Below are 27,412 nucleotides of genomic sequence, written 5' to 3' on the forward strand. Positions count from 1 at the left end.
TGCCTCCTCACATTATAATCACGTTTGATGTGCATGTAAACCTGGCCATTTATAGAAGCAGTGTGTGTGGGACTGGGTGGTGAATACAGTGAACACGGCCTCCAAAAACAGGAAGCAGAAGAGCTGGACCAGAGGTGACAGGATGCTCTGAACCTCGCTGTGCAGACAAACTTGGCTCAATAAGGGAATCGAAACACAGCAGACCCTCCAAGGCAAACGAGCACAGTCCCATCTCACACCTCCGACTACGGCTAATCAATCATGACAGCCGCATGTGCACACCCTGCGGGTTGCCACAGTAACAGACAAGTTGGTCGATAACAGCATATTGAGTGAATGTCCTTTTTTTTTTTTTTTTTTTTTTTTTTTTACCCCCCCCCCAACCCAACCCAACCCATTCTGTCTTTGCAAAAGTTGCAGAGCACTGCTGAAGATTCACATCCCCGAGCGATCTGATCCTCCTCCACATCCTTCCACAAGTTCAAGAGCTGAAAAGGACTCTGAGAGAGAAAAAAAAAAAAAAAATCCTAGAACTCTTAGCAAAGTGATGGTGATGGCGATGCATTTGAAATTTAAGTGGAGCGGGACACTGGGAATTTCATTTTTTTTTTTTCTGAGATGTCTGGAGTCTTGCCCGATGCTTTGATGATGATGCAGATGATGCAGTGCACTCAAATAAAATTCATGTCGTGGTCGAGCTGAGCGTCGGCGTGCCCGTGTGTGCATGTGTGTGTGCGTGCACATGCTGTAAAAGCCTCCCACACGTCCCATCCAGGCTCATAACTCAGTTAGTCATTATGTTAGGTAGTCAGTAGTGAGTAATTAAGCAGAAGTCTTTGCAGTTTAGTTCATAGTTTTGGGACTGAGGCAGCAGTATAACCCTAAACCTCTGTTTCTTTCCACCCAGGCCCTTTCCAGCTTTGTTACCGCGGGGTTGCTGGTTCAAATCCCTCCTGACTGTCCAGCAAGAAAAAAAAAACTAGCAGTAATCTTCAAAAGTCTTCACTGAACCAGTAACCTAGCCCCTCCACTTCTGGCTAACTCACCCACCCGCTCGATCCAGGACGCAGTCTGTGACCTTTGGGGTCGTCGGTTCAGATCCCCATGAGCTTGCCAGATGGTACAACAACAGCCATACACGTTGGAGCGCAAAGAGTTCTGGGGATTGAGGCCAAAAACTAAAGAAAATTGATCCAGCAACTTCCAAGCCCTACCAAGGTCAGAGCAGTGTCATTGGTTCATGTCCCAGTTGGTGCAAAACTGAGCTAGAAGAAGTAGTCCTCTCAGTTCTTGGGGTAAATTGAGGCAATAAGACAAAGCCCCACTCTCTCAACCCTCCCCCAACCCTCACTTCACCCCTTGAACACCTGTCCCAGGACGTATCTTGTGGCTGTAGTAGGGCTGTTGGTGTTGAAGCTGAGCTAGTAGTAGTCCTCGTAGTTCTTGGGGTTGAGGCAGTAGAGGATGCCGCCCCCGAAGGAGAAGATGGTCCCGCCCCAGGCCAGGCCGTAGCCCCAGTTGAACTCATGGTAGATCCTCAGGTTGATGCTCTCGATGAACTTGATGGGGTAGAGGACCAAGCTGCACGCCTGGAGGACAACTGGAAGAGAAGTCCAGATGGTAAATATGGTAGACGGCAAGTGATCGTTTCTAAAAGCAAAAGCTACAGGGCAGTCATCAATAAAAAGGAAATTTCACCCAAATACTATACACAGTATTTTGTGTCATGTAGAGTTTGAGATTTTGAAACAGATGTTTTTTATATGCTTGTCAAAGTCAATCAACTCCACTCTAACAAAAAATGGCTACTGTTCCTGGAACCTTCATTCTCTGTGAGGCATATGATTCAAATGTTTTTTTTTCTTCAAATATTCAAGACAACTTGGGGTGAGTAACTGATACAAATTATACAGCTTCTGGGCAAAGCATTCCTTTAATAGACTTAGGGGACGACTAGATGAGGGAGAAGAGAAGTTATAAATCACAAAATCAATGACTATAGGGCTAAAAAGCTCATTTCTAAAACTCTAGCCAAACAACAAGTATACTTTCTGTAGTCATTCCATAATCTATAATTATTAGGGGTAGCAGACCATGATGCATGCCTGGAGGACAACAGGAAGAGTGGGAGGGGTTATAAATTAGACACTGAGGGCAAACTCTCATTTCCAAAACAACAGCTCTAGGATAAATATGTGACCCAGCGTGGAATAACAGGCACATCTTGGGCGATCTTTCCGCTCGGAGCTTTAAAATGCTAGAGTACAAAATGGGTCAATAAATTCTTTTGTTTGGATTATTAATTATTGAATCCAAAAAGTGCACTTGGAGCAAACTTTTTCTGATGTAAAGTCAACCTCCTGTGAAATTTAATGAGTCCTTGGTTCATGGTGTTTGGTCACACTTACTTTTTTGACACTTTTTGTAGCAGCTGCTACCCCAAAAAAAAAAAGTTTATTCCGCATATATTAGAAAAACAGCAGAAATGAACATTGACTGGGTCGGGAACCAAGCGGCACGCCCAGAGGGGGTGTCATTTAGTTGGGCGTAGTTCATTTAGCACAGATAAATAAAATAAATCAAAGCTGATGAGACGCAGGGAATGAAAGACGATGATGAAGGAGAAAAAGAAGACATCCAAGAATAGATGGGAGGATGGAGGGGTGGAGATGTCGCAACTGGTAGGATGAGAAGGTAAATGTGGGAAGGCTGAGGATTAAGGGGAAGGAGAGGGGATGGGTAGGAAGTGCTGGAAAGGACGAGGGGGGGTAAAGTAGAGACGAACGTGTGCCGAATAGAGCAGTGGGAGATAAACTAATGAGTTAAGATGAGGTAAGGGGCGAAGTGAGAGGAGGAGGCAAGAGACGGGAAGAGTTTCAGAAGGAACATAAGGATTATAGAGGGTGAAAGGAGGACGGAGGCAAGGAAAGAGGGGGCGGGGGGCGGCTGGACAGGGAGATAGATGGTTAAGTAAGGGGGGCTGTGGATGGCAGTAGAACAAAGGAGAACACATCAATCGCTATTTCTTCAAAGGGAATTCATCTTGTGGGAACATAAACAAGCCCTGGCACTTTCCTAAAAGACAAGAAAAAAAAAAAAAAAACGTAGAATGCATAATATCCAAAAGACATGCTAATATTAACACAGATGGTGTGGAAAAACAACCTTAAAGGGATAGCTGGTTGTTAACAGGCCTGTATCTGATTTATCATTCACTGAGAGTCCCTTTTTAGTGCATCCAAAAAGCCCTTGCCTCAGTGTTTGGGTTTTTAAGATATCCGAGGAAGAAGTTGTTGGCGTTTGTGACCCGACATAGCACCAAATTGGCACAATGTGGGAGCAAGTGTGTTTTTGATCTTCACGGGTTTCTGATCTGTCATAGCTTTAAAACGATCCATGAATTATGTAGTTTGAATATTTAATCTTTCAATCAAAAGGGTACATTTTGTCCTTCTGATGTCGGAGTCTCTAAAGTTTAGTGCACCTGGGTTCCTGAGCGTCGCAGTTATGGCACACTTGCCTGATTTCAAATCAATAATACTGAAAAATGACCCCACTTCCCAACAGCTTTATGGATGGGTTAGGGTGGCAAGATATGGTAAATGCAATTAAATTGTGCTTTTTTCATAAAGTTTTCAAATTAAAGTAGGGCTCCAATGCACATTCCATTTCAAAATTTTGCCAGAACTTTATTTTTTTAATATTTGAGAAGATGTTCAGTATGTGTGCTAGTGACTGAGCAAAACTAGGTCTCATCACTCTGTAACTGAAGCAAGAAAACATTATTCTTCAGCATTTGTATTATATTCAAAATAACTGTGATTCTAAGGTGACTGAGCAGTCAAATGTCTATCCACTCCTAACAAAGAGTGTTATTATGCATTTCCCACTCTTTTACATGCCTGGAAACTGTTAAATGTATTTTCAATAATAAAAAGGACTCCCAGTTCATGAGCAATAACATAAGCTCCTTAAATGTCTGAACTATCCCTTTAAGGTAAGATGAGTGTTGCATCTCACTTCTGTGGTTTGGGCAGGATGATTGAGAAAAAAGCGTCCGACAGCTGGGAGCACATCCAGCATTGCCAAATGAAACATTTCATGGCTAAAAAAAAAATGAAATTTTCCAATTATTCCACGCAGTGAAAATGGGAAAACGTGGAAAGTTGACAGTTGTCCAATTTGAGAGCGGCGCTGGCTGGGGAAATTAGACGGACAGGCATGACACTTCGCTCCAACCCTGCTGGGCCGAGTCATAAAAATAGTATTTTCTCTAAATGAGTTTGAGGAAGACAGAAATAGTCTGTTTGTGTGTGTGTGTGTGTGTGCACTTTCTGACATCGCTGTATTTGATTCTACGCATATTACATGCATATTTATATGTATTTCAGCGTTTGTATGCCTTTATAATAAGTGTATAGGGATTACCATGCATGACATGAAGTCAGTTTCCGGTGTGTTTGCACTGCATCTGAGTTTGTGTGTGTGTGTGTGTATGTGTATGTATCAGTGTATTTAGTTTGAATACACCACACTGTGCATCTGTATGTGTGTGTGTGTGTGTGTGTGTGTGTGTGTGTGTACCTGCAGCGAAGAGCATGATGGCAACAGGCGCGTAGAATCGCCGTCTCGTGCCGATGCACACGGCAACTAGAGCGACCAGGAATGACATCAACACCAAGGCTCCACCCCCTAGCAACAGGGCCAGCGTAGCAACCTGCCAGTCTGGACAAGGAGGGCAGAAAGGAGGAGACAGAAGGAGGAAAGGGGGAGGAGAAGGAGAACGGGGGGGACAAGGGACAAAAAGGGGAAGAGAGGGGGATGAGGGAGGAAGGAGAGAGAGAGTGAGTGTCCAGAAAGCAAAAGTTCTTGCATAAAAGAGTATGAAGTAGCATTTAGGGAACATTCATGAATAAATGCAATACAGCGATTAAGAGCTGAAAAAGAAAAGCTCAAGACCTTGGAAATGGGAGGAGGTGGAGAAAGAGAGAGAGAGAGAGAGAGAGGAAGCAACAAGAGAATTATTATTTTTTTATTTCATCTTTTATTTTCTCAGCTTTATCAGTGTCAAGTCTATTGATTGAAGAGAAAAGACTCCAAGCTGAGCGAAGCGTGGGGGAGCCTGAGAGAGGCTGAAGGAAACAGGGAAGGGAGGAAGGATGGAAGGAATGAATGAGGGTGGGGAGGGTAAGGAGGACAAAGATGAAGACAACAGAAGTAAGAAAAGCATGAAAGATGGAAGGAATGGAGAGGAAAGAAGAATAAAAGATGAATGGAAACGAGGAGACAGGAGGGGGATGGAAGGAAGGAAAGGAGTGAATGAAAGAATGAAGAGAGCAAAGAAGGGGAGGAATCAGGGCAGATGAAACAAATGAATACAAATCACGAGGCAAGGAACCAACTAAACAACTAAAAGAAGCCGGGAGGAAAGAGTGGAAATAACACCGTGGGGAATAAAAGGCCAGAGAGAGAGGGCTGGGGCCAAGGAAACAACAAGCGACTGAGAGGGTGACGGCCGATTTCAAAAAAAAAAAAAGAGGAGAAGAAGAAGAGGAAGAGAGGAGAACAAGCAAGCAAGTGAAGAGGCACCAGCATAATGTTACAAGGACAGAGAGAGGGCAGCGTGAAAAGAAATGGCACGAGGAAGAGAGGAGGAGGAGGTGGAGAGGGCGAGAGAGGGAGGAGAGAATGAGATGATGAGGAGAGAGAGAGAGAGAGAGAGAGAAAGAGAGAGAGAGAGGGAGAGCACTTAGTATACCTGAGCTGACAAAAAGCCCCAGCTAAAAAGCTTTGCTGGCATCTTATCAAAAATCCGGCCGCATTTATATATAGAAAGCAGGGTGGCGACACACACACACACACACACACACACACACACACACACACACAGAGTATGCCATACATCATGTCATACTCTAGCCACATGAGTTTTCAGCTGCTGTTATGCCTCCTCTTCCTTTCCCGCTGCTCCTGGACTGCTGGACACACACACACACACACACACGCACACACACATGCACACACACACACACACACTTTCTTGTCTAATTCGTGTGGCCGCAGAGGGAGAAAAGACATTTGACCATTTCTCTAACCTTTTATTCCACCTGTCTGCCTCCACACTGCGATCAGACGTGATGCTGTCAGAGTGGCCCCCTGCTCATGTAGCCGCCGCAAAAAAAAAAAAAAAAAAAACTATTTCTCTGCCACGCTGCTAACACCGGGCACATTTTAACACCAGAGGTGGTATATTACAAAAACATGTTCGTCCTCCCGGAGGGCACCGAAACTTCAAACCCTCGAACTTTGGGATAAAACACCAAACAAGTCAAACATCAAGCTCGAAAAAGTGACTTTCAGTGTCTGCAGTGTGGGGCCATTGAAGCTCATTTATTTTTTATTTTACGGCTATTTAAGTCAGCCACGGTGTGTAAATATGCCCGATACACAAACACGCTGCCGGGGAAATAAAAGGATATGAAAGATGGTTTGTGGAAGAGGGAGATAAAGACAGAGGAGGAGGTGAGGGAGAGATTTATAGAGGGATAGAGAGAGGGCGGTAGAGATGGAAATAAGAAATTAAAGATGAGAGAGGGGAGAGGGAACAATGGCCAGAGGAGGGAAAGAAAGAGACAGAGGGGGGGAGAGAGAGAGAGATGTATGGTGCGATCTTCATCTGCGCTACAAATTACAAATGAGCAGCAAGAAAAATCCTTGTTTATTCTCTATCTGAGCGATGTTAGGTCTCAGATATCTTACGGGAGGCTTGTATCCCCCAAGTTTGAGTGATGCTGGTGATTAGGATGGTGAAACAGGAGGCAATTTTCTGGCCAGTGTAGATAGGCAGTGCTCCCACTCTGCTGCAACAGCCCATCCAAGCTCTATTCAAATGTTTCCTGGCAACTAGGTATTCCTATGTGAAAGCCTTATTTCTGTTCTTTAGCCTTCGACAGCGTTTGATCTGTGTGTGCACATATTTGTATCTGTTTGTTCAAGTGATTACAGTCACCACCTGCGTTTTGTTCCCTGTCTGTTCTTTTATTTTTTTTTTCTCTTCCGTTTGCTTTGTGTATTTTGCAAGCGGCACTGAGTGAAAGAAAGCAGATGCAACTTGACACTAACTAGGCAATAGTGATATATGGTGTATATGAGCATCTGTGGCACTACATCAAAAAAACAAAAAAAAACATGTATTTTATTGTATAATGAGATCTTGAGTACACAATGGCAGTACATGACAATATCACAAATAAAGTTTATCAGAAAAGTTTAAAAGGGTTGAGCTTTGGACCTCAGCTTCATCAATTCATGCACTGCAAAAACTCAAAATCTTACCAAGAATGTTTGTCTTATTTCAAGTCAAAATGTCTTATTTCTAGTCAAAATATCTCATTACACTTAAAATAAGACATGATCACCTAAGAAATAACTTGTTTTTAGACAATTTTCACTTGTTTCAGGCTAATTTTCACTTGTTTCAAATGAATTTTCACTTTTTCCACTGCCAAAATTTTGCCAATAAAACAAGCAAATTTTCACTTGTTTCAACTGAATTTTCACTTGAAACAAGTGAAAATTGTCTAAAAAACAAGTTACTTCTGAGGTGATCATGTCTTATTTTAAGTTTAACGAGATATTTTGACTAGAAATAAGACATTTTGACTTGAAATAAGACAAATATTCTTGGTAAGATTTTGAGTTTTTGCAGTGTGGCCATTCCTCAGGCGCAGCTGCACATCAGACTTAACCAAAATGTTGCCCTAACAAGTCATTTAGTGTCATATTGACTATAAAAATCTTGTCTTTCTTCAAAAAACGTAAAAAAAAAAAAAAAAATCTGCTTTCCAACTTGTATCCAACGCTAATCAACTTGATTCTTGACTCAGTTGTCATTTTCATGATATTAGTGGGCTGATCTGTCTTATTCTGCCTTGTTTCAACTGATTTATATTTAATTGAATTGAAAAAAACATGGAAACTGCATTGGAAACAAGGGAATTATCTCACTCCACCGGCATTTTTTTTTTACACTTGGTTGAAGAAAAACAAGATTTTAAAACTCAATATGTGACTATATGATTTGTTACAGTGTAGTTTTTTTTGTTTTTCTTTTTGCAGTGAATGCAGTTGTCTCTCAGACAGACACATGGCTCCACACGTTGACAAATGACAGCCTAATAATCCGTGCGCCTGAGGCTGATATCGGAAGTGAAGGCGGATATTTCATCACGCTTACCCAGAGACAGCCTGATGCACAGCGAGAGTGCTCACTTAGGTTCTTAAGCATGGAAGAAAGCGTAATGGCTACTAACAACCGGCTAAGACGGCGGGAACCATTTTCAGGCTGTCACAGCGATTCTTCGCCGCTGGAATTCCTCACCGTTTTTCCACCACTTGTTATCGGCATTCAGCAACCTTGTTTGAGCAAAGGTAGTGCTGTAAAACTAATCCCTACTGCTGCAAAACCTCGTCTGACCTCCGTCCCGGTCGGGTCTAGATGGTGATCCTAGATTGGTGAAACTCTCGCCAAAGTTTGTAGCCGACAGAATGTTCCAGACACACAGTGAGGTGTGAAATCTAGGGTTACCATCTATAAATGACCCTCTGCCACTAAAAGTTATTTTTTGTTCACGTTCACTGTCTCCATTGAAATACAGTTTGCTCAAGGTGCTAATGTTTGTCTTCTACTGACTTCCATTCAAACATCTGCTTGTGCAGGAGAGGCTTCTTAAACATTTTACACAGAAGTTCAGAAGCTATCCGCGTTGTAGTCATATAAATAAGTCCTGCTTAACAATGTTTTGTTTGGCTGGTTCCAGTGCTGTTATGTCCATGCATCACAGTTTGCACAGGCTGGTTACAAAAAAAAAAACTTAGCCACGGACACCTATGAGTATTGCAATCTCTTGTCTTGGTTGCGTATTTGAGAGGCAACACCTTTTCTCGAACGCTGGCGTGACAGGTTCCAGTTTTGTCTCGTGCTCAAATTTAAGGGCCTGCAGCTGCAGTGTCAACTCTCTCTGGAGAATTTGGAGACGGCGGAGGAGAGGCTGGATTGGAAGACGGTGTGCAACAACGAGGAATGTGGAAACAGAAAAACAGATGAGAGACGGATGGAGGGACATACAGGGCTAAAGTTGAGCTCTTGAGAGGCTGAGGTGGTTTAATTATTGCCAGCAGGCTCCTCTCACCGCCAGCATCCGCGCCCAATCAAATGTCACCATGACCCAACGGATGACTTGCACAACCAATGAGAAGTAAAAAATAAAATGTCAGCGGCCACTGGGAATAAGCAGGAAGCAAAATTAACTTGAGAACGAAATATTTTCTCATTCACACTCACTATGGTACATGTAACTTGGTAATGGTGTGTCTCACTCAGATTATACTTATAGTGACTTGCAAGTTTCTCTCTCTCTCTCTCTCTCTCTCCCTCTCTCTCTCTCTCTCAATCACACACACACTTGGTAGCTTCAGCTGATGCAAATCTCTTTTTTTTTTTGCCCTTTTCTCTTTCACACACATCTGCACATACCTTATGCTAGATTTAAACTATGCAAAGCTCCCACTTTCTTTATCTCTCACATATTCTGTGGCAAATTTGACTTTTGCAAATCTTTTCCTCACACACACACATGCACACACACTCTATGGCTATGGTACATACCAGCTGCAAAGGGATCCCGCCCCGCTTTCTCTCTGTCCCACACACACACAGTCACACACTGCCATGACGTGACTGTTTGCCATGTGACAGGATTACCACAGTAAAATTGTCTTTTGCTTCACTGTAAAGTCACTTTGAACTCTCTTAGGGTGATTAGGTGCTCCGGTACTGAACTTGAACTTCAAACCAAGAGTACATACAGATACTTCCTTCATGTGATTTTAAACAATATGCACGAATATGTCTGTGTGTGTTAGAGAGAGAGTGTGCGCGCACAGGCTATTCTCATGTTTCAGAACCTGACAAATCTTTCACCTGGAGCGGAACAACAGAAAACCAAAATAAAGGGCAAAAATGGCAAAACCAGTCTACTTCCAAATGAAACATGGCTTACAATAGTTTTGAAAGAGGACAACAGGGAATTAATTTTTAGGGGCATAAAGATCAACTTACTTTATTTCCTTTTATATTAGTTTAGCTCAGCCATTATCAATATCAGAGAGTTCAGCATGGGCATTAAAATTAACTGGCAACCAATCATTGCTTTGAATTTACATAATGAATGACACATATTAATTTTATTTTTACAACTGCTCAATAACTGTGTTTAGTAAAACAGGTAACATGAAAATGACTGTAACAGTGGACAGATAGTGCAAAGAAACCTGTTAAAAATAAGAATGGATTAAAGACATGTACACATTTTTAAGGCACTAAATAATGGCGATGCTGTTTTGAGACTTTCTGAGGAGGTTTGGATACCTTGGTGTAGCTACAAAGGTAGCAGCAAGGCACTAACCCTGCTCAGGGTGAAGGGTTTGATTCCCACTAGGGCTGCTCATGAACTCATGCGACGGCAAGGTGTGTGTGTGTGTGTGTGTGTGTGTGTTTGTGTGTGTGCCGGTGGAGGTATGGAGGGGTAGTTTCCGATCTATTTCCCCTGTGTGGTTACCACAGAGCTGAATGCCACATTATTTCCCACTCCTCATTCAGCCGCTGCAAATAGAACAGGAGTCTCTGGAGGCTTGTCTCACTGAGAGGAGAGATGGAGGGAGATGGAGGGGTGGAGACAGAGAGAGAGAGAGAGAGAGAGAGAGAGAGAGAGAGAGAGAGAGAGAGAGAGAGAGAGAGAGAGAGAGAGAGACGAGAAGAGACAGGGAGAAAACAGAGAACGAAGAAGAAGTGGAAAGACTTGTCCCTCTACGAAAACGAGAGACGGGAGAGGCATGACAGCGGAGAGAGAACGAACGAGGAAGGGTGGAGAGAAGGGAGGTGGAGTACAAGTTAGGAGAAACAGGGGCGAGCGGGGAAAGCAAATGAGGGGAGGGGAAGGGGTTGGGAGCAGCGAGGAGGGGAGGTGAAAGGGGTGACGGGGGACAGGACTGAGCTCAGCGAAAAAGGGAGGGAGCGACGGGGAGAAGGGAGGTTGGAAGGAGGCGCAATGAGGAGAGGAAGCAATTAAAATGAGAACTGTAACGACAGGGCCTGGGGGAGAAGAGGAGATGGGAGTGGAGGAGAGGCTGGAGGAGAGGGAGTGCATGTTGCCAAACAAGAAGGAGAGGAAGGTAGAGAAGGAAGAGAAAACAGGGAGGTAGTGGGGCAACATTTCATTTAAGGGTACAGGGACGGAGAGGAAAGGCAGAGTGATCGATAGAGTGATGGGGGGAAAAGTTTTTTTTTTTTTAGGTCCAATCAATGAAAAACAAACTATCAATTTTCAGTGACAACAAAGCTTGGTGAGTGTGGGACAAAATAAGGCACAACCACAAGTGACCCCACCTTGAATCTGTTCAATTGACAGCTGCCCCACTGTCATACTGTATCTCCAGATTGAGAGGACAGCATATCTGGTAACACGTTGCCATTGATTTTTAGGGATGGAGCAATTTTTTTTTTTTTTTTTTTTTGAGGCTGATACCGATATCTTCCCATCCCTGCTCGCCAATACTGATACCATTACCAATACACGATTTTTTGTAAAAACTGCAAGACAAATATAGAAGCAAAACAGGCTTAGCTTTTCAGATAGGCTTGCCAAAAAATTATTAATTGTAAAGAAAACACCTAGTTAATTTTGTTGCTAATCTGTTGTCATCTAATTAATCTAACAAAAATCCCAAATTTCCCAGTCAGCCAAATCCTGGCAATAAAACGTCTTGGACTGATACTGAACCGAGGCTGAGATCTGCTGATACTCGCTTGCTGACATTTCCTTCTGATTTCATGTCAGTGTTTTAACCGAGCTGGTGTTTTAAAGCTTTATAAAGGCATGACATTCACACCAGCAGTTAACGCACAAACATCATATGCATTTGAAAAACCTGTCATTCCTGGCGTTAAGTGGCCTCGATTAACATGAAACCTGGTGCTGCAGACCCCATCATCCCCCGGCCCTTTTTTCATTACCGCTCCCTCATTTACATAATGAGCATATCGCAAAAAAAGCAATGTATGGCTAAACATGAAATTAACATCAAACTGCAAGTACGGCAATATTTCTTTTCAGTGGAGGCTGTAATCAGATGCGACGATGACACCAGAAAATATTCTTTCAAGGTCAGGTGAATGACACGCATATGGATAGCAAGAGTGGGTCTTTTTTCTCAGCCTTTTCGCTTTAATTTATGTAAATGGCATTGTGTTGTCGTTGTTGTTGTTTTTTTTTTTTCAGGAAAAAAGAAACTGACAAAAAACAGATGTGCTTACTTAACTATTGCAAGCATCAGCATCTGAAATCTGAGTTGTGAGTAAAAGAGAGGGATGGGAAGAGGAGGAGGCAAAGGACAAAAGGTGGAGGAGAGGGACTGGAGAGAGGGAAGCCAAGGGGAGAGGAGAAGGAGAGAGGGTTGGATCAATGAGGAGAGGAGAGGAGGTGTGGAGCAACTTATTCATGTGAGGGTCTGCTTTTGACTCCGGCAGGGGAAGGTAAGGAGGGATGGAGAGAGAGAATAAAAGGAGAAAGAGAGAAGGTTGGCTTCCAGGTGCTCACTGTTACTTCTAAGGGTTCAAACACCTTTGAACAAAGTGTGTGTGTGTGTGTCTGACAGGTGGAGCTTCCCCTCATGTCTGCCTTTAAGGAAATTCAAAGCCGGGATTTCTGCGTGGAGCTGAATAGATCTCATAAACTAAATCCCATAAGCTGGCCGGGGCCTCGCTGTGGAAGTTTCTCCACAGTGTAGCCTTCCCTGTATGTTTGTAACCCTCCATATTTCTTAACCTATAACTCTGCAACCCACACTTTTATATATTTACACAAAATCGAAGCATGTCTTAACAGCCTTGCTCTCCACCTCTCCTGATCTCTGCTTCTCTTTTCCCAACAGGGATGGATAGAAAAGAGCTGTCCTCCCACGCCACACGAATCTATTCCCATTTTTTTTTGTTTGTTTTTGTGGACTCAGATTACAGACATGGGGATTGCTCGCCCATAATACTCTAGACACACATCACTGATGTCAGTGTGTCTTTTTTCCAATTGCGGGAGAAAATAAGCAGGTCTTTGTATTCAAATCCTTGTCATCTACTTCTCTTTAACACCTGAAAAACAACACTGAGCTTACGCTGGTTAGTGCCATCTACGCCTTGTGTCTGCCGCTCCAAGAGCTGAGCGGAGCCGCCAGATCGCATTCACGTCTGTCTTTCTTCATCAAAGCGCAGGCAGTGCTGCATCTTGTTCACCACTCCTCGGAGCCGTCGTTGGAGCGCGATGACAGCGAGGCCCATCAGCCCCGGTCATAAATCTCTCCTGCCAGTGCCGGCGTGACCGAGGTCTTGCCTGAAAGATGCTGATTAAGTGTCCCCTCCTCCGTCTGCGCCCAGGCTGCGTCCTGCTGCTACGCTGTTCAACAAAAAACTTCAGCGGTTGATTAGCTGTCTCTCCGGGCCTCATCTTCGGTCTCGCTGCCCGCTGCGACAGAAGGCAGGGAATATCCACACCAGCTTTTGCCGAGAGATACCTGGAAACCCCACAGCCTGCCTGTGAGGCCAGCCGCTTTGTGTTGCAGGCTCATCAGCAACTTCTTGCCCTTTTTTATACCCGGGCTGGTGCTGGAGCTCTCGCAAAACTGTTCAAAAAACGCTGGTAAAAATCCAATTTTCAGTCTCTGTGAGCTTGCCGGGCAGAAACAAAGGAGCCGGTGATGTAAGGATACAGGAGGCGACGTAGTGTTGTTTATCCTAGCTGAACCGGTGTAAAAAAAAAAAAAAAACAACCATTCTCTTCCATCCTGCGGTGTAGAGTGTGAGGGGAGGCTGTGAGTCACATTTGGCTGACCAGTGGCATGATAATGACAGTCTGTCAAGCTTGTGTCATAATGTCAGTGTAATAGCAGGGGTGTGTTCATGAGGCTTAGGGGCACAGTGTGTGTGATACAGAACAATAGTTACGTTTTGTAACTCTACATCTACAATCAGCCCTCTAAGTCACCCTGCTGATCCATTAGCTGCAGAAAAATTATCAGATGAGAAGCAGGGTGCTACACACACAGAAAATCAGGTTGAATAGGCTCACCCTGATTGGCTGAGCACATGCAGTGTGATGAAGTAACTATGAATGGTTAATCCAACAAAACCCCAGCAGAGGGCTTAGTCTGTGATCACAGAACCAGAGTTACGATGCATAACTCGAGTTACTACCTGTGGCAGTTCCTGTAGGTTTCTATTTTGCACTAAATACAAGTTTCTTCATTTATGTGTCATTCCTCATTGCGGCCCACTTAATTAGCAGCTTCACTGTGCATGGTGGGAAACAAAGGTGCTTTATTTTTGCTCTGACTGAGCTATTACACAATTACGCAAGACAGCACACATTACTGCACTTTGCTTGTTGTCACTGGTGACAGCAGCTTTGATTGAATCCATCACCGATGCCTATTCCCGAGATAAATTTATAGAAACAATTTGCAATGTTATCCACATGAATAAATGCATGTTTTGCAGCCCTCTACCACAAACTGAAACCACACAATAAAGATTCGACATGTACCAATTTCAAGTACAATTTTGCTATATTTGCTGTAACTCGCAATGAAATGGAAAAATTACTTTTTCAGGTATTTTTTTGATGTCAGAACATGCATCTGTTTAACTCTCAGATGCCAAAAGTATTTTTTTCATATCAAAATCCCATTAGTTTTGATTCATTCTGGAAAACGGTGTATGTTCAGTCGTGACATCATGCAGTTCTGTTTTTTTAAGCGGTTGGTGTGGCCAAAAATGTCAAACAATAAAAACATCACATTTTTGAACTTATCACACCCCTCCCATCAAATAAAACTGCCTTTCTCTTCCTAACCAGTCTCCCATGAGTTTACTTTTTTTTTTTTTTTTTTTTTTTTACACCTCTACATGTGAAGCCCCACCCCAATAACCTATTTCAACAGGAAATACATCAAATTAAGAAAGCTGGAGTTTAACATCTATGCACAGGTACTGTACCCATCATGTACACATCTTCTGTCGATGAAGATGTTGATTATGTTTTTATTTGCTTTTGGTGAAAGTGTGGAGTTTCTATCACATATTGCTCTTGAGTTATTGTGTTCACAACAACCTCTCTGCACGCTCACATCACTATGACGGCCTCATGTTTCGCACACCATGAAGCGCGTTATTATTACGTTCAATTTTCCATCTGTGATTGACATTTGTGAATTGGATAGACTTGGCGTGCACAGCAGCCGCAGCACTAAGTCCTGTTTGTGAGCCTGGCCAGTTCAAGCCGCAGTGATGACTAATGTCCATCCTGCTGAAATGCCATTGAGCAAGACACAGAATGCCTGAAGCGGCTCTGTAGCTTAACCTGAGGGAAAGCGAAAAGAGGTTTTCCCTGCAGGGATCAATTAAATAACCCATTATTTTAGACAGAAAATCCTCACAGTAAATGAAAAAGATGGAGTGAATTAAAAGAAACTGCAGCTTTGGTCGGTCTGGGGCACCGTAACAAGCCAAGGGAGTTGGCACAAGCCGGGAGTGATTTATTTTTTAAGGCGGGTATGCACGTGTGTGTGTGTGTGTGAGAGAGAGAGAGAGAGAGAGTTAGGAGCGCACACACACATACTGACACACTGTCTCTCAGCCGCCCTGCCAAGACATCTAATTAGGCAGTCCTGGTCTGGAGTCTGGACGTGTGTGTGTGTATGTGTGTGTGTGTGTGTGTGTGTGCGTGCGTGCGTGCGTAAGAGAGAAAAATACAAAGAGAAAGAAAGAAATTGCAGTGGTGGTCACAAAGTATGTGTGAGAATCTGTGTGTGTGTGTGTGTGTGTGTGTGTGTGTGTGTGTATGCACCCGCCCATGCCTGAGGAGAAGAGGTGGGGAAGAAGCAACAACAGAGAAATCAGAGTGTGACATGAAATATTCAGCTGGGCTTCAGAGGAGACTGTCCAGAAATAGGTCAGCTCAATGCGGTATAGCCTCTTATTGGCACACACACACACACACACACACATACACACACACACACGCTCACTCGCCACACACCAATTACAATACACACCCACATACATTGAGCCACTCAGTCTCCCCTTCTCACTCACACAAACATACACACACTCACAAATCCACACAGCCAGGCAGGAACTCACTCACTTCTGCACACACACACTTCTGCACACACACACACACACACACACACACACACACACACACACACACACACATACACACACAAAATCCTATCCCACCCACAGAGAGGGGAGCAAGAGCTTATGGATTGGTCACACATCAACTCTGCAGGTAGACGAGTGTGTGACAGAGACAGACAGACAGATAGACAGATAGATAGATAGATAGACAGATAGATAGACAGATAGATAGATAGACAGATAGATAGATAGACAGATAGATAGACAGACAGACAGGTTTCGCTGCAGTGGACTGACAGCTTAAAGACCTTTTTAAATGATTCCCTTTAATGTCTCCATGTGCAATTAGCACCAGTGGGCTCCTGGTGTCACACTCAGTAGTAAATAAACCCACATTTGCCTCAATTAGACAGAGGCTTGTGCACTCTGTTTCCCTGGAAACCAGTCCAACATCTGAGATCAGCCCCCCCCCTAAAATGGCCTTATGTTCCTGTAAAATAGCCTTATGTTCATTTAATGTTCATCAGCCTAATGATGCAGATCAGTGTGCACACAGTGACTTTATGTGACAAATATCTGCAGTGTATGAGCACACTGAGGAGAGCAAATCAAGGACAGAGAGAGACACAGAGATAAATATACCTAATTACTATAATTAATGTATGCTTTGTTGGTGTTTCTGTGCCTCGCGGTGATTGCTGTCTGGAGTTCACCACCTGACTGTTGATGCACCTCCATTCCTCCTCAAATCAGGCATTGGCACACAGGCCGGGATCAGTCAACCATAAAGTAGCACTTGCAGGTCCATTAACATTAGCTTTACTATTAAGTACAAGGTGGAGTTTTCAGAATTTCAGCTGCAGTCAGCTCAGCGGGAAGAGGAGGAACGAGATGGGATGAAATTGGTAACAGGGCTGAATCAATTTTAATTTTCAGTATTTTAATTAGGCAAATATTGCATTACGTCCTTTTTGTTAAAAGTTTCATTTTGAGTCCAATTTCATTTCAACTACGTGCTACTGGTGAAACACCTTTAAGCCTCTTCACCTCAATGCCACCTACAATTCAGCCTCTGTGCTGTAATCAGTGTGGGGTTCCCACAAGTCACTGCTTGCCATGATGGGTCTTTGTTATGGATGAGGGGATACAGTGGGAAACCGTCCCAACACTGGCCAGGACAATAGCCATGCAGCATATTTGCTCAGATTCAACAGATTATCCTCCTCTCCTGCACGCTGTGTGCGGTTGACACTGAATGTCCGTCTGATGCTGAGGAAACAGGGAAGCATCCCCCCCGTCATCAGCATCATCACCCCCTAATGACATTCATAAGCAGCTCATTGTTCTCCTGTACACAAAAACAACTACACAGTGAGAGGCTAACTACGCTCCGACACACAGGCTGCCTATCCCGTCCAGTGCGCACGGGATAGGAGACGCGGTTATTATTATTCATTTATAATAAATAACTTCTGCCTTCATCTCTACCTGAGTCCAGCGTGCTGCTGCACTGCCAGTTGTCGGTGCTCGCCGGTTTCCAGCAGGACTCCCACAGGGACAGGTAGTACTGGTCGTCGGCCGTCACCCACGCCGGGCTCATCACTGCTCCCACGTCCAGGCAGAGCGCCAGGAAGACGCACACCAGCCCGACCAGCTTCAGCGGCGTTAGCGGGGAGCTGCGCGCCGCCTCCTCCGTTTCGGTGACAGCAGAGGACATGGCGGCCGGGCCGGGCAGGGCGAGGCGAAGAGGTCCGGTTCAAAACCCGGTAGGATGTCGGTCGGTAGGTCGGTCGCTTGTATGTGTGGATGTAGGCTAGACTATCCCGTCCCGCCGCGATGTGTGTGTGTGTGTGCTCAGTGAGGGTCTGGCGGAGAGATCGGAGCCGCCGCCGCCACTGCGCGCTGGACGCTGCGCCTTTGGCACCTCTGCCGCCGCGCACCGGAGACCTCCGCCGTTTTACTGCGCTGACGTCAAGGCTCTGAGGAATGAGCAAGGAGCAGGTACTACACAGGGTCCTAGACACCCTACTGACAGAGAGAGAGAGAGAGAGAGAGAGAGAGAGAGAGAGAGAGAGAGAGAGAGAGAGAGAGAGAGAGAGAGAGAGAGAGAGAGAGAGAGAGAGAGAGAGAGAGAGAGATCTATAAGGGACCCTCCAAGAAATGCCTTTCTTGCACTGTGCACTGCAGTCTTTAAAACTATTTTCTTAAAAACAAGTAAAATATTTGCCAAGCGGTGGAGGTAATTCCAATTTTTTTCGCATACTTATTTTTTTGTGGTTATGCTGTCCTGTTTCAGGATAACAGGACAGAATGAGTCCGATCAATCCATCAAAAAACGAACTCTGATTTAGAAACTGTTAATGTGCATTTAAAAAAAAGACGACTCCAGTTAGGCTATATGTTTTTCACGATTTTAACTTAAGTAAAAAATAACTTAAGATGGAGATTTTGTTTTTTGTTTTCAGGGAAGCCCAACAATCGGAAGGAACAAACAGAGCGAGAGGGGGTTACGAGAAGCTGGGAGGAAGATGAAGGAATATTATTGTTTCCTCTGCATACTAATGAAAGAGCAAGAGAGATGAGAAAGAGAGGGAGGAGGGAGGAAAGGAGAGGTGAGCAGGTTTCGGGAGGCAGAGCCATCCATCTATTTATTCAGCTGGAAAGAAAAGAGGGATGGAGAGACTGATGGAGAGAGAGAGATGGCCTTGTTTACTCAGCATCGGGACCATAATGAGTGATGATGAGAGAGGAAGAGGAGGAGGGAGGGGAGGAAAACAGATAGAGCGGGGAAGGGCGGGGGGCAAATAGTGAAAGACGAGGAGAGATGGAGAGAGCTGGGATTCAAAGCCTAGAGTTGTGGATTAAAAAAAAAAAATAACCCTATACTTTGATAAATGGCTTAATAGCATCTTTAATTGAGGCACATTTTATTTTCAGGCATAAACATAATCTTTGGCCAACTGAAACTTTTTTCTTTTATCTACAAAATGATGTTTCAATACAGGCAAACAGCAGGGGCTTACTTAGAGGCATTGTATTGCTTTTATTGTTATTATTTTTGATAGTAAATGAAAGAAAAGATTTTGATCCTGGTAACCCATTAAAAGCCAATGAAAGCTGAGCTGAGTGAAATTTATGTTGTTTATTCTATTATAGTATACCAAATTTGTCTTGATTTCTTGATCTGAATTGAGACTGTCCCTCCCACAAGAGAAAACTAAATTAAACACGATATATGGAAGAATCAGCGATCGTTATGAGTGTGATAGAAAAGCTGTTATGAAAGTGAAGTAATCATGTTAAATTACTTTCCTAATCACATAAGCAACTTAATCCAGAGACTTTTTTAATTTGTGACTTTGCTTTCATTCCTTTATTGACACACTGTCGAAGAGTAATGAGCAGTCACACCATTTTTCAAATTTACTTTCTTTATTAACTGACAGATGCGGTTTATAGGGGCTCTCTGGCTTTATTAGCTCAGTGGAGTTGTGCAAATGATGTTGAGCTGATTTAAGCCTTATGACATTTCCCGAGGAATGTACATTCTGATTCTTTCAAAATGTACAATGTCAAGAAGCTGGATAAATCCTTATCTTGACTTCCTCACTGCAAAGAGATGATGAAAGCTATAAAAAAGTCATATTTATACCAAAACATACTCACATACTTTTAATAGTTTGTACTTTCATACATGGTACATCTGAGAACACTATTGCGTACAATTTTGAGCAAAACTGCAGGCTGACTACAACAATGACAAGAAGAGAGTTACGGTTAGACCACTAATAAATACACAGACCACTAAAAAGGAATAAATAATTGAGATAAAGGATTCAAAATATTAAAAAAAAAATAATCCCAAATCATCTTTGTTGGCTCTTTGTCCCAGAGTTCAGGAAGGTGGTGGTCTTGAGTACAAAGGACTTTCTGTATCTCGTGGTCCTGGCATCTGGTCATCTTATGCAGAAGCCAGAAGGCAGGAACTGAAACTCCTGGTGGAGGTGATGGTCACCATCAGACAAGATGGACCTGGCCTCCCTGCCTGCCTGCCCACCTGCTGTCTGATTGGCTGCTGTGCTGGATCCCTGTGATCTTCTCACTGGCCTTCACTATTTTGGCAAGCGCATTCTTTGATTTCTGAGATAAACAGCCGTGCCAAGAGGTGATGGAAAACGTTAGACAGACGATAGACTCAGAGTTAGACTTGTAAAAACGAGGCGCCAGGGACCTGTCGAACTGAAACTTGGCCCGTTTTCTGAGGCAGTCAAATCGTAGCTGACCTTTCTTGCACAACATGTCTGTGTTCCACTCAAAAGGTCAGTTTATTGTCCCTGGTCCCCCCCTGGGGTCAGCTGAGAAAAAAAAAAAAAAAAAGACCCATGTGTAAATCTGTTGTCTCGGTTCAGAAATCTGTGCACACGGTTACAGTCTGCGCCCCTGGATTACAAATCCATTGTCAAAAAATTGCCCTTGAAATCCCAAGTGCATGGTTTACCAAACTGTGGGCATGGACTTGTACTTCAAGGACACAAGATTATGAATCCAAAAGCACAGGGCTCCGTAAGTGTCTATCATGGTGCCTAAGAACTTGTAGGTGGCCACAGTCTCCACTACTTGGCCCTCAATAATGACACTAAGGGATGGAGGTGAATGATGCTCAAAGTCAATCACCAGCTCTTTTGTCTTTGCCATGCTGAGCTGTAGAAAAACACTGTTGCACCATTTTTTGAAGTAGTCAACAGCAGGCTCATGATGTGCTTCATCATCCTGCATTCATCTGCAAAATTCATGTCTGTCCTTGAACTGACCTCGGCATTCAGGGTTTCCCCCAGGATTTTTTGAAACTGTGGTGCTGAGGTGGACGAACCCCCCCCCCCCCCCCCCCCCCCCCCCCCCGGGGACATTATGGTGTGTGGGTGGGGGGGGGGTGTTAGAATGTACTTTATTTACATTGCTACATATTGCAAGACTGTATTATTGGCACAGTGTGCAGCCTGGCTGAGAGCACTTCATCTTTCTTTTTTTTTTGGAAAAAGAGCTCTAAGGCTCTATTGTAGTTCAACTCGGCCAGAGGTGGCCCATTGATGCTGAGCAGCATGCCTTCACCTTCACATAAATACAATTTAAAGTGAGTGGAACTTGGTAAATTGAGAAAAACCAAACCTGGGTGGGGCTTGGGCTTTACTTGGCGCTGATTGGATTTACTCTCGGCGCGATGTGGTGTCAACAGAAAGCAAAGCCGGGCGCTAGGCGTCCCTAGCAACACGGCCAACACTACCAAGCTAACGCTAACGTGCTAGCTAACGTTAGCTAACAGTAACAACACACTTTTTAGTCGGCATTTTTAGGGACGCTAACGTTTGCTTGAGGGAACGTTAGCTAACGCTAACAACAGGCTTTTTTAACAACACGCATTTTGATGCCCCGGTCATGGTCGCGCAACCGCCCGGTAACTTTACAGGAACCTTCCTCCTACTCAGCCCTCTCAGTGGAGACACGGCAGGTGAGAGGGCCGAGCCAGAGGACGTTCCTGTAGCAGCTCCTGCCCCCCAGATACTGCAGAAGCCCCAGTCGCAAGCCATCCACAATCCGAAAAAGCTCCAGCCCCGTCATGTCATATTTGGCTTTGACTATGACTGAACATTTGCTCTCACTTTAAGGAAAAAAATTCGGGATATATATCTTAAATCGATATTCAGCCAAAATATATTAGGATATGACTTTTGGTCCATATCGCCCAGCGCTACTGTCGGTCGCAATGCAATGTTAACATTAATAACATTAGGGTCGTTTTCACAGGCTTGAACAAAAAATGGATTAAACTTAATCTTACTTAGGTACCTTGCTCTCGCCCTTTTCTCTCCCTCTGCTTTTTACCGCCTCCACTCTTGAGCGCGCAGCAGTAGCACAAAGCAGGTGGGTGATAACTCCGGTGCGTTTTCAAAATAAAATTAATTGCGGCGTAGTGTAACATGTCGTGATATTTAATTTATCATTTAAAACTCTGATCATAGTAAGTATATGTGCGCAAATATATGCTATGTGTGTATGTAGGGTCATTTTCATTCATACAATATACTTTAAATTGTGTTAACACCCGGAAAAAAAAAAAAATCATCATTCCCAAGCCGTGGCGGCTTTTATTTAGCCGTGGCGGTGCGCCACGATCAATTACATGTAGCGGAAACCCTGGCATTCATCTCTATAGAGGTTGTAAGTAAAAGAGGATGCAGCCCTGTTATGATCCTGTTAGAGAACTCCTGAGGAGGACTTATTCAAGCTCACCCTCTGTGTCCTATTTGTGAAGAAGTGCAAGATCCAGTCCACAACAACCCCAAACTGACTGTACAGTTTCAAATTCATCACATGAGGCGGGATGGGACTGAAAGCTGAAGATGGTATTGAAGTCCAGCAACAAAACAACAGCTTGGCATGGGTCTTGATGCCCTCCAGGTGTTCAGTTATCTCAGATTTTGAAGTAATCTCTGCCAGATTTTTTCACTTTTTTGGAAAAAAGCCTTGAAGACTAAATGTCTTATTAAGATATAGAAGGAGTTTAGTTAGTTTTCTTTCACTCCCAGAGTAGCCTTCTCTCCTACACTGAAGAAGTCCACTCAATTCACATCTTCCTGAGCTGAGACCGGGGGGTGCAGGAGGTCAAGGAAGGCAGAGAGAGAAAACGAGAGAGTAAATTCAACTACAAAAGGAGCTGGACCAGATCATTGTGTCTGTGTCCTACATAAAGCCTGTGCCCTACAATCCTCTGGAACTTTCTTCCATGCTTCGAAAATGTTTCACGAGCCTTGTGCCAAGCAGAAGCTTTGTGGGGGAAACCCATCTTGCCTTTTAATTCTTGTAATTTATGTTCTGGAGAGAGTGTGAAATGTTTCCACGGGTTGCTGATGACTTGCTCGTGATTTTAAGGAATAAGTGTCACCATTTCTGTAAACAGGGGCACACTAATGAATGCAAATAAACAGATGAAACTGTTTTCTCACACCATGACAGCAGACCTCCATCCAATCAGTGGGAATTTTGATATCTGTTTATTTCAGCTGAAATGTTGATTTTGTTGCTAACATGGTGATGATGAAAAACAGAATTGATGGAAAAGCAAACAAGCTCAGGCTTCAGTACTAATCAAAGACAATGAGACGCCACTTGAGATTGAGCACACTGTCCTTTGTTTCATTATATTCTGCTTTTTGTTAATCAAGACCTTGGACCATTGTAACTAATCTTCTACTTTAAATAATTAAGCACTGTCTGGGTCTAATATCCCATCCATAATCTACCCCCAATGATTTCATTATTCCCATTTTCTTTATCATTAATTGCAGACAGCTTAGTTTGCATGCCAGTAGATTACAAACATTTGGTTAATGTACAAATGTTGCTCTGCTCCTGTGTAAAAATGATGACAAAAAATTGTCAATGACGCTTTTTTTTCAGGTCATAAATGGAAAAAGAAGACAAATATCCAGACATTTTCCGCAGCAAATAAAACAAGATGAAAAGGTTTTGGAGAACAGACCTACTGTTTGAAACAAACATATCTAAGCGTTATGCATGTTTTAATTATACAGAGTAACAGTTCTGCTTTTCTGTGTCACTGCTTTATTTTTGATGTTTGCAACTCAGGTAAACTAACGAGGCCATGTCTTTGTTTTGGGATTTGTTTTTATTTGAGATTGAATATTTGTATTTTGGATAAATAAATTACACATAAAAGGATTTTTATTGAACTAGTGACCTTTCTCTTACTCTCCTACAGTTAAATCTGAGTGTGTCTGCAAGAACAGCTTAACATAATGTCATAATAACAGACGCTCGATGAGAAATGCAAGAAGCTATGAGGGCTGTAGAGCAGTCTATGTATAAAGGTCACTAATAACTAAAACGCATTTGAGTCAAAAAGCCTAAAACTAAATCTTAATTGTGTGTCAACATGAACTCGGCTCTGTTTCGTGGCTCTTTGTGTAGCTCACCCTCTCACACCCACCTTTTGTGTCTGTAAACTGACCGTATGCTCATGTAATATTGATTAAAAAGTGACTAAATCCCAAATATAAATCTATGAAACCTGACATACGAAAATAAATATATCCATTTCAATCACTTTCACTACTTCCATGCGTCTTTTATGTTGACATGGATGGTAAGCAATCCACTAGAGGGCAGTGTAGAGTCAAAGGTCTCTGGGAGGTCATTAACTACGTTGTGACAGGAGGATGGAGAATTCTTTTCTCTACTATTTCTCTAACAAATTTCTTCCTTGTGTGTTGCTGCGCCCCCCGATTTCCAGTGGCATTGCTCTGTTTCATTCCGATCCATAATCTTTCTGAAAACGTGCACAAATACGGATGAAATGAACGCACAGTGTGGACAGAAGGCTCCGTCCGTATCCTTATATAACAATGAGCATAAATGAGCCTTACAGGTGAAAAGGATGGTGCCTGGGATTCAGTGGCAGGTGATGCAGCCAACAGGTGGTGACATCACCTGCCACCAAAGACCAGGCACCCTAATTTTCACCATTAGAGGTCAGGCTTCACAGAGATTTGTATCTGGGGTTTAGTTACACTTTAAACATTCTCCTCCAGTGAAAACATTGAAACAAACCTACAGGGACAGACAAATCCAACAATCAGGTGTCTCTCTCTCTCTCTCTCTCTCTCTCTCTCTCTCTCTGCACACCTGTCAGTCATCGTAATCAACACACCTGCCAGTCATCACCAGTCCCTGTCGGATGATTGCACTGTTCACTCTGTCATGAAGCCTTCAGCTACACCGGTTTCATCAGAGTAATCTCCTTTTATTATTAATTTACTTACTGTTTGCAAGTAAAATAATGTACAGAGAACAAAATGGCTTCTTGAGCACCACAGTGCACAGCTTGGTTTAATGTTTCTGTACCAGTAGGTTTTGCTTGGTGTTTTGGCCTCATATTTTCAAAGACACAAAGACGGGACTGAGTCCTAACCTGTCAAGCTGATGAAGTGAAGGTGTTTGTCACGATGGTGATCCCACCACAGGAGGTGTTCCCGTGTGGCTGTGCAGCCACATGGACTGGAGTTTTGCCAAATGGCACAGCCGTCCTCCCACCGGACATCCAGAACCACTTGTATTCTGTCAGATACCAGCCAAAAGAGGACAAATTACAGTTATACTTCACCGCAAAAGTGTGTTTTTTTCTGTAATTTCCATACTCTGAGTTGTCAGGAATGTCTGAAAATAAAAGCTTTAACTGCATGCCTCATGAAAGCGTCGCTGGGGATGGGTCACAAATTGCTGCCATTTCTTTTAGAATCAAACTGATTGTTGACTTTGACAAACAGCAGCAAAAAGTCAGAAGCAGAAAATGTCTGCTTCAAATGTAAAACTCTCAAACTCTTCATGCAGTGTAATCCAAGTCTTGACTCTCCATTTGTATGTTCAGTCCGTCCTAAACCAATGTGCCTCTGCTAAATAAACCACTTCTAGGAAAAGCCTCATCCATGAGCACCTGTGCATGCCAGAGTGGATTGAAGACCTGCCCCTGGCTTGCTCATTGGTCGGGAGTCCTGCTCACTCATTGGCTGCAGGAACACTTCAGTCAACCTAGTGCCTAAAGGCATTTTCTGGAAGTGATTTATTTATTGGATCTTTTTTATGAGCAGATTTTGGTTCACGCATTCCTTTGGCATAACCTGAAGAGGATATGTTAACTTTTGAATTTCCTTGTTTGTTGTAAAAACAGGTGCAACATAGAAAATGAGAAACTATAATTCACACTGTCAAAACAGCCATCTAATAACACATGGGCAATTATTTCATAGCATAGAGATTGGTCAGAGCTCCTTTTCTCAGCTCTCTCTGTGTGTGTGTGTGTGTGTGTGTGTGTGTGTTCATCCAAACATGTTGTTTTTATAGCACCCAGTGGTACAAATACACATATTTAATTAATCTTAATTAATCTTTTAAACACGAAGATGAGGAGTTATTGTATGTTATCTTGAAAAATACAGTTCCAAACAGAGTCAACATTAGCCAAGAGCAGATTGGTGAATGAATGAACAAATGAAGAATGGATGTATGAAGAGTCAGTGCCCAGCAATTTTGTTTTGTGCAGTCACAGCAGAAAAAAAAAAAAAAAAAAATCTTGGGTCAAGATTTCAATGGTAAATGCAGCTTTTCACCGCATACCCATGAAGTGGCTCCTGCCAGTATCAATCAGAGCTTGTAGATTGTGGCTTTTGTTTAATTATAATTGCCTCTAGCCTCCTAGCTGTTTGTACAGTGGTGCAATGGCATTGTAAATGATACAATTACCAAACTAGTCAGAGTTAAGTATTCTTCAGAGTGGGAAAAAAACACTGCCCTCCCAGTATTGTGGGTTTAAATCTGGTCTGGGAATTATGTTTACTGTAAGTCCTCTCCCCTCCCTCTCCTATCTTTGTCCTTTACAATGAAATCAGGGCCATCCATCAGTCTCTTTTTATTTGTGTCTTTTGTCATTTGCAATAACTCCGACATCACTGATCAGATGAAACTGGGGGAATGATGTATCCTACCACTGTGTTGTGACATTTTCAAAAGTTCATTGATTAGCCAAACGGGGGTGCGGCAATTACAAGCCAAAACAAGGGGGCATGTTTGTTCCTCACTGGCCCAGAGGAGATTTATCTTCTTAAAATCCAGCCTCTCCAGTGGAGCTGCTCTGAGTCAAACAGTGGAAGACGGTCAGTGCACCAGGCAGCATCCAAGGGTGAAGGTGTGTGACTGTGTGAATGTGAAAAAAAATGGCAGGGAAATTCTAGTGGAGTCTGCTGTCATACAACAGAGTACCCGCACAGTCGCAGCCAGAGGTGGCTTCTGAGCGAGAAGGAGACATTACTCAGCAGCTCCTCCACCTGCTCCTCCTGGGTGTGTCGGCCCAGCTGGTCCCAGTAGAAATCTCTGCAGGAGAGCAGGGCGTCCCACCAGCAAAGCTTCTTCCCCACCACCATCACATCCCTCCCCCCAAACACTGTGCAGATGGAGGGCAGAGGAGAGATGAACTCTTGAGATGTGGGAAAGAAAAGATTTTGTCTGGCAGTGACTGGTTCCTGATACCCTGGTGATGCCAGCTAATAAATGTTTTATGTGGGAACTTCACAACCTGCTGGCAGTCTCTGAGAA

At 43.4% G+C, this 27,412-nt stretch overlaps 1 protein-coding gene across 5 annotated transcripts; it reads right to left on the reverse strand.

Annotated features, from left to right (window-relative positions):
* Positions 1–342: 342 nt before the first annotated feature.
* LOC115375448 (transmembrane protein 47-like) lies at positions 343–25,758 on the reverse strand. 5 transcript variants are annotated; one of them, XM_030074859.1, is made up of 4 exons: positions 25,508–25,758; positions 25,236–25,381; positions 4,585–4,725; positions 343–1,600 (listed from the first exon to the last, which is right to left on the reverse strand). In XM_030074859.1, the coding sequence occupies exons 1-4, from the start codon at positions 25,510–25,512 to the stop codon at positions 1,422–1,424; spliced, it is 471 nt and encodes a 156-aa protein (XP_029930719.1). In that variant the 5' UTR covers positions 25,513–25,758; the 3' UTR covers positions 343–1,421. The 5 variants fall into 5 exon arrangements, 3 of the variants coding, with proteins under 3 accessions (XP_029930719.1, XP_029930702.1, XP_029930711.1); XM_030074842.1 differs by lacking the exon at positions 25,508–25,758 and adding an exon at positions 17,738–18,274 and having other exon boundaries at positions 25,236–25,377; XM_030074851.1 differs by lacking the exon at positions 25,508–25,758 and adding an exon at positions 17,738–18,277 and having other exon boundaries at positions 25,236–25,377.
* Between the last annotated feature and the right edge of the window lie 1,654 nt (positions 25,759–27,412).

This window comes from Myripristis murdjan, chromosome 2, assembly GCF_902150065.1.
Source record: "Myripristis murdjan chromosome 2, fMyrMur1.1, whole genome shotgun sequence".
Lineage (NCBI taxonomy): Eukaryota > Metazoa > Chordata > Actinopteri > Holocentriformes > Holocentridae > Myripristis > Myripristis murdjan.

Bases quoted from the DNA above. Each gene is read 5' to 3' on its own strand.
- LOC115375448 (XM_030074842.1), bottom strand. From the start codon at position 17,966: ATGTCCTCTGCTGTCACCGAAACGGAGGAGGCGGCGCGCAGCTCCCCG. The intron at 4,726-17,737 runs GTAGAGATGAAG...CTCCTTGTCCAG, and splicing joins CAGCAGCACGCTGGACTCAG to ACTGGCAGGTTGCTACGCTG. The intron at 1,601-4,584 runs GTACACACACAC...CTTCTCTTCCAG, and splicing joins CATCATGCTCTTCGCTGCAG to TTGTCCTCCAGGCGTGCAGC.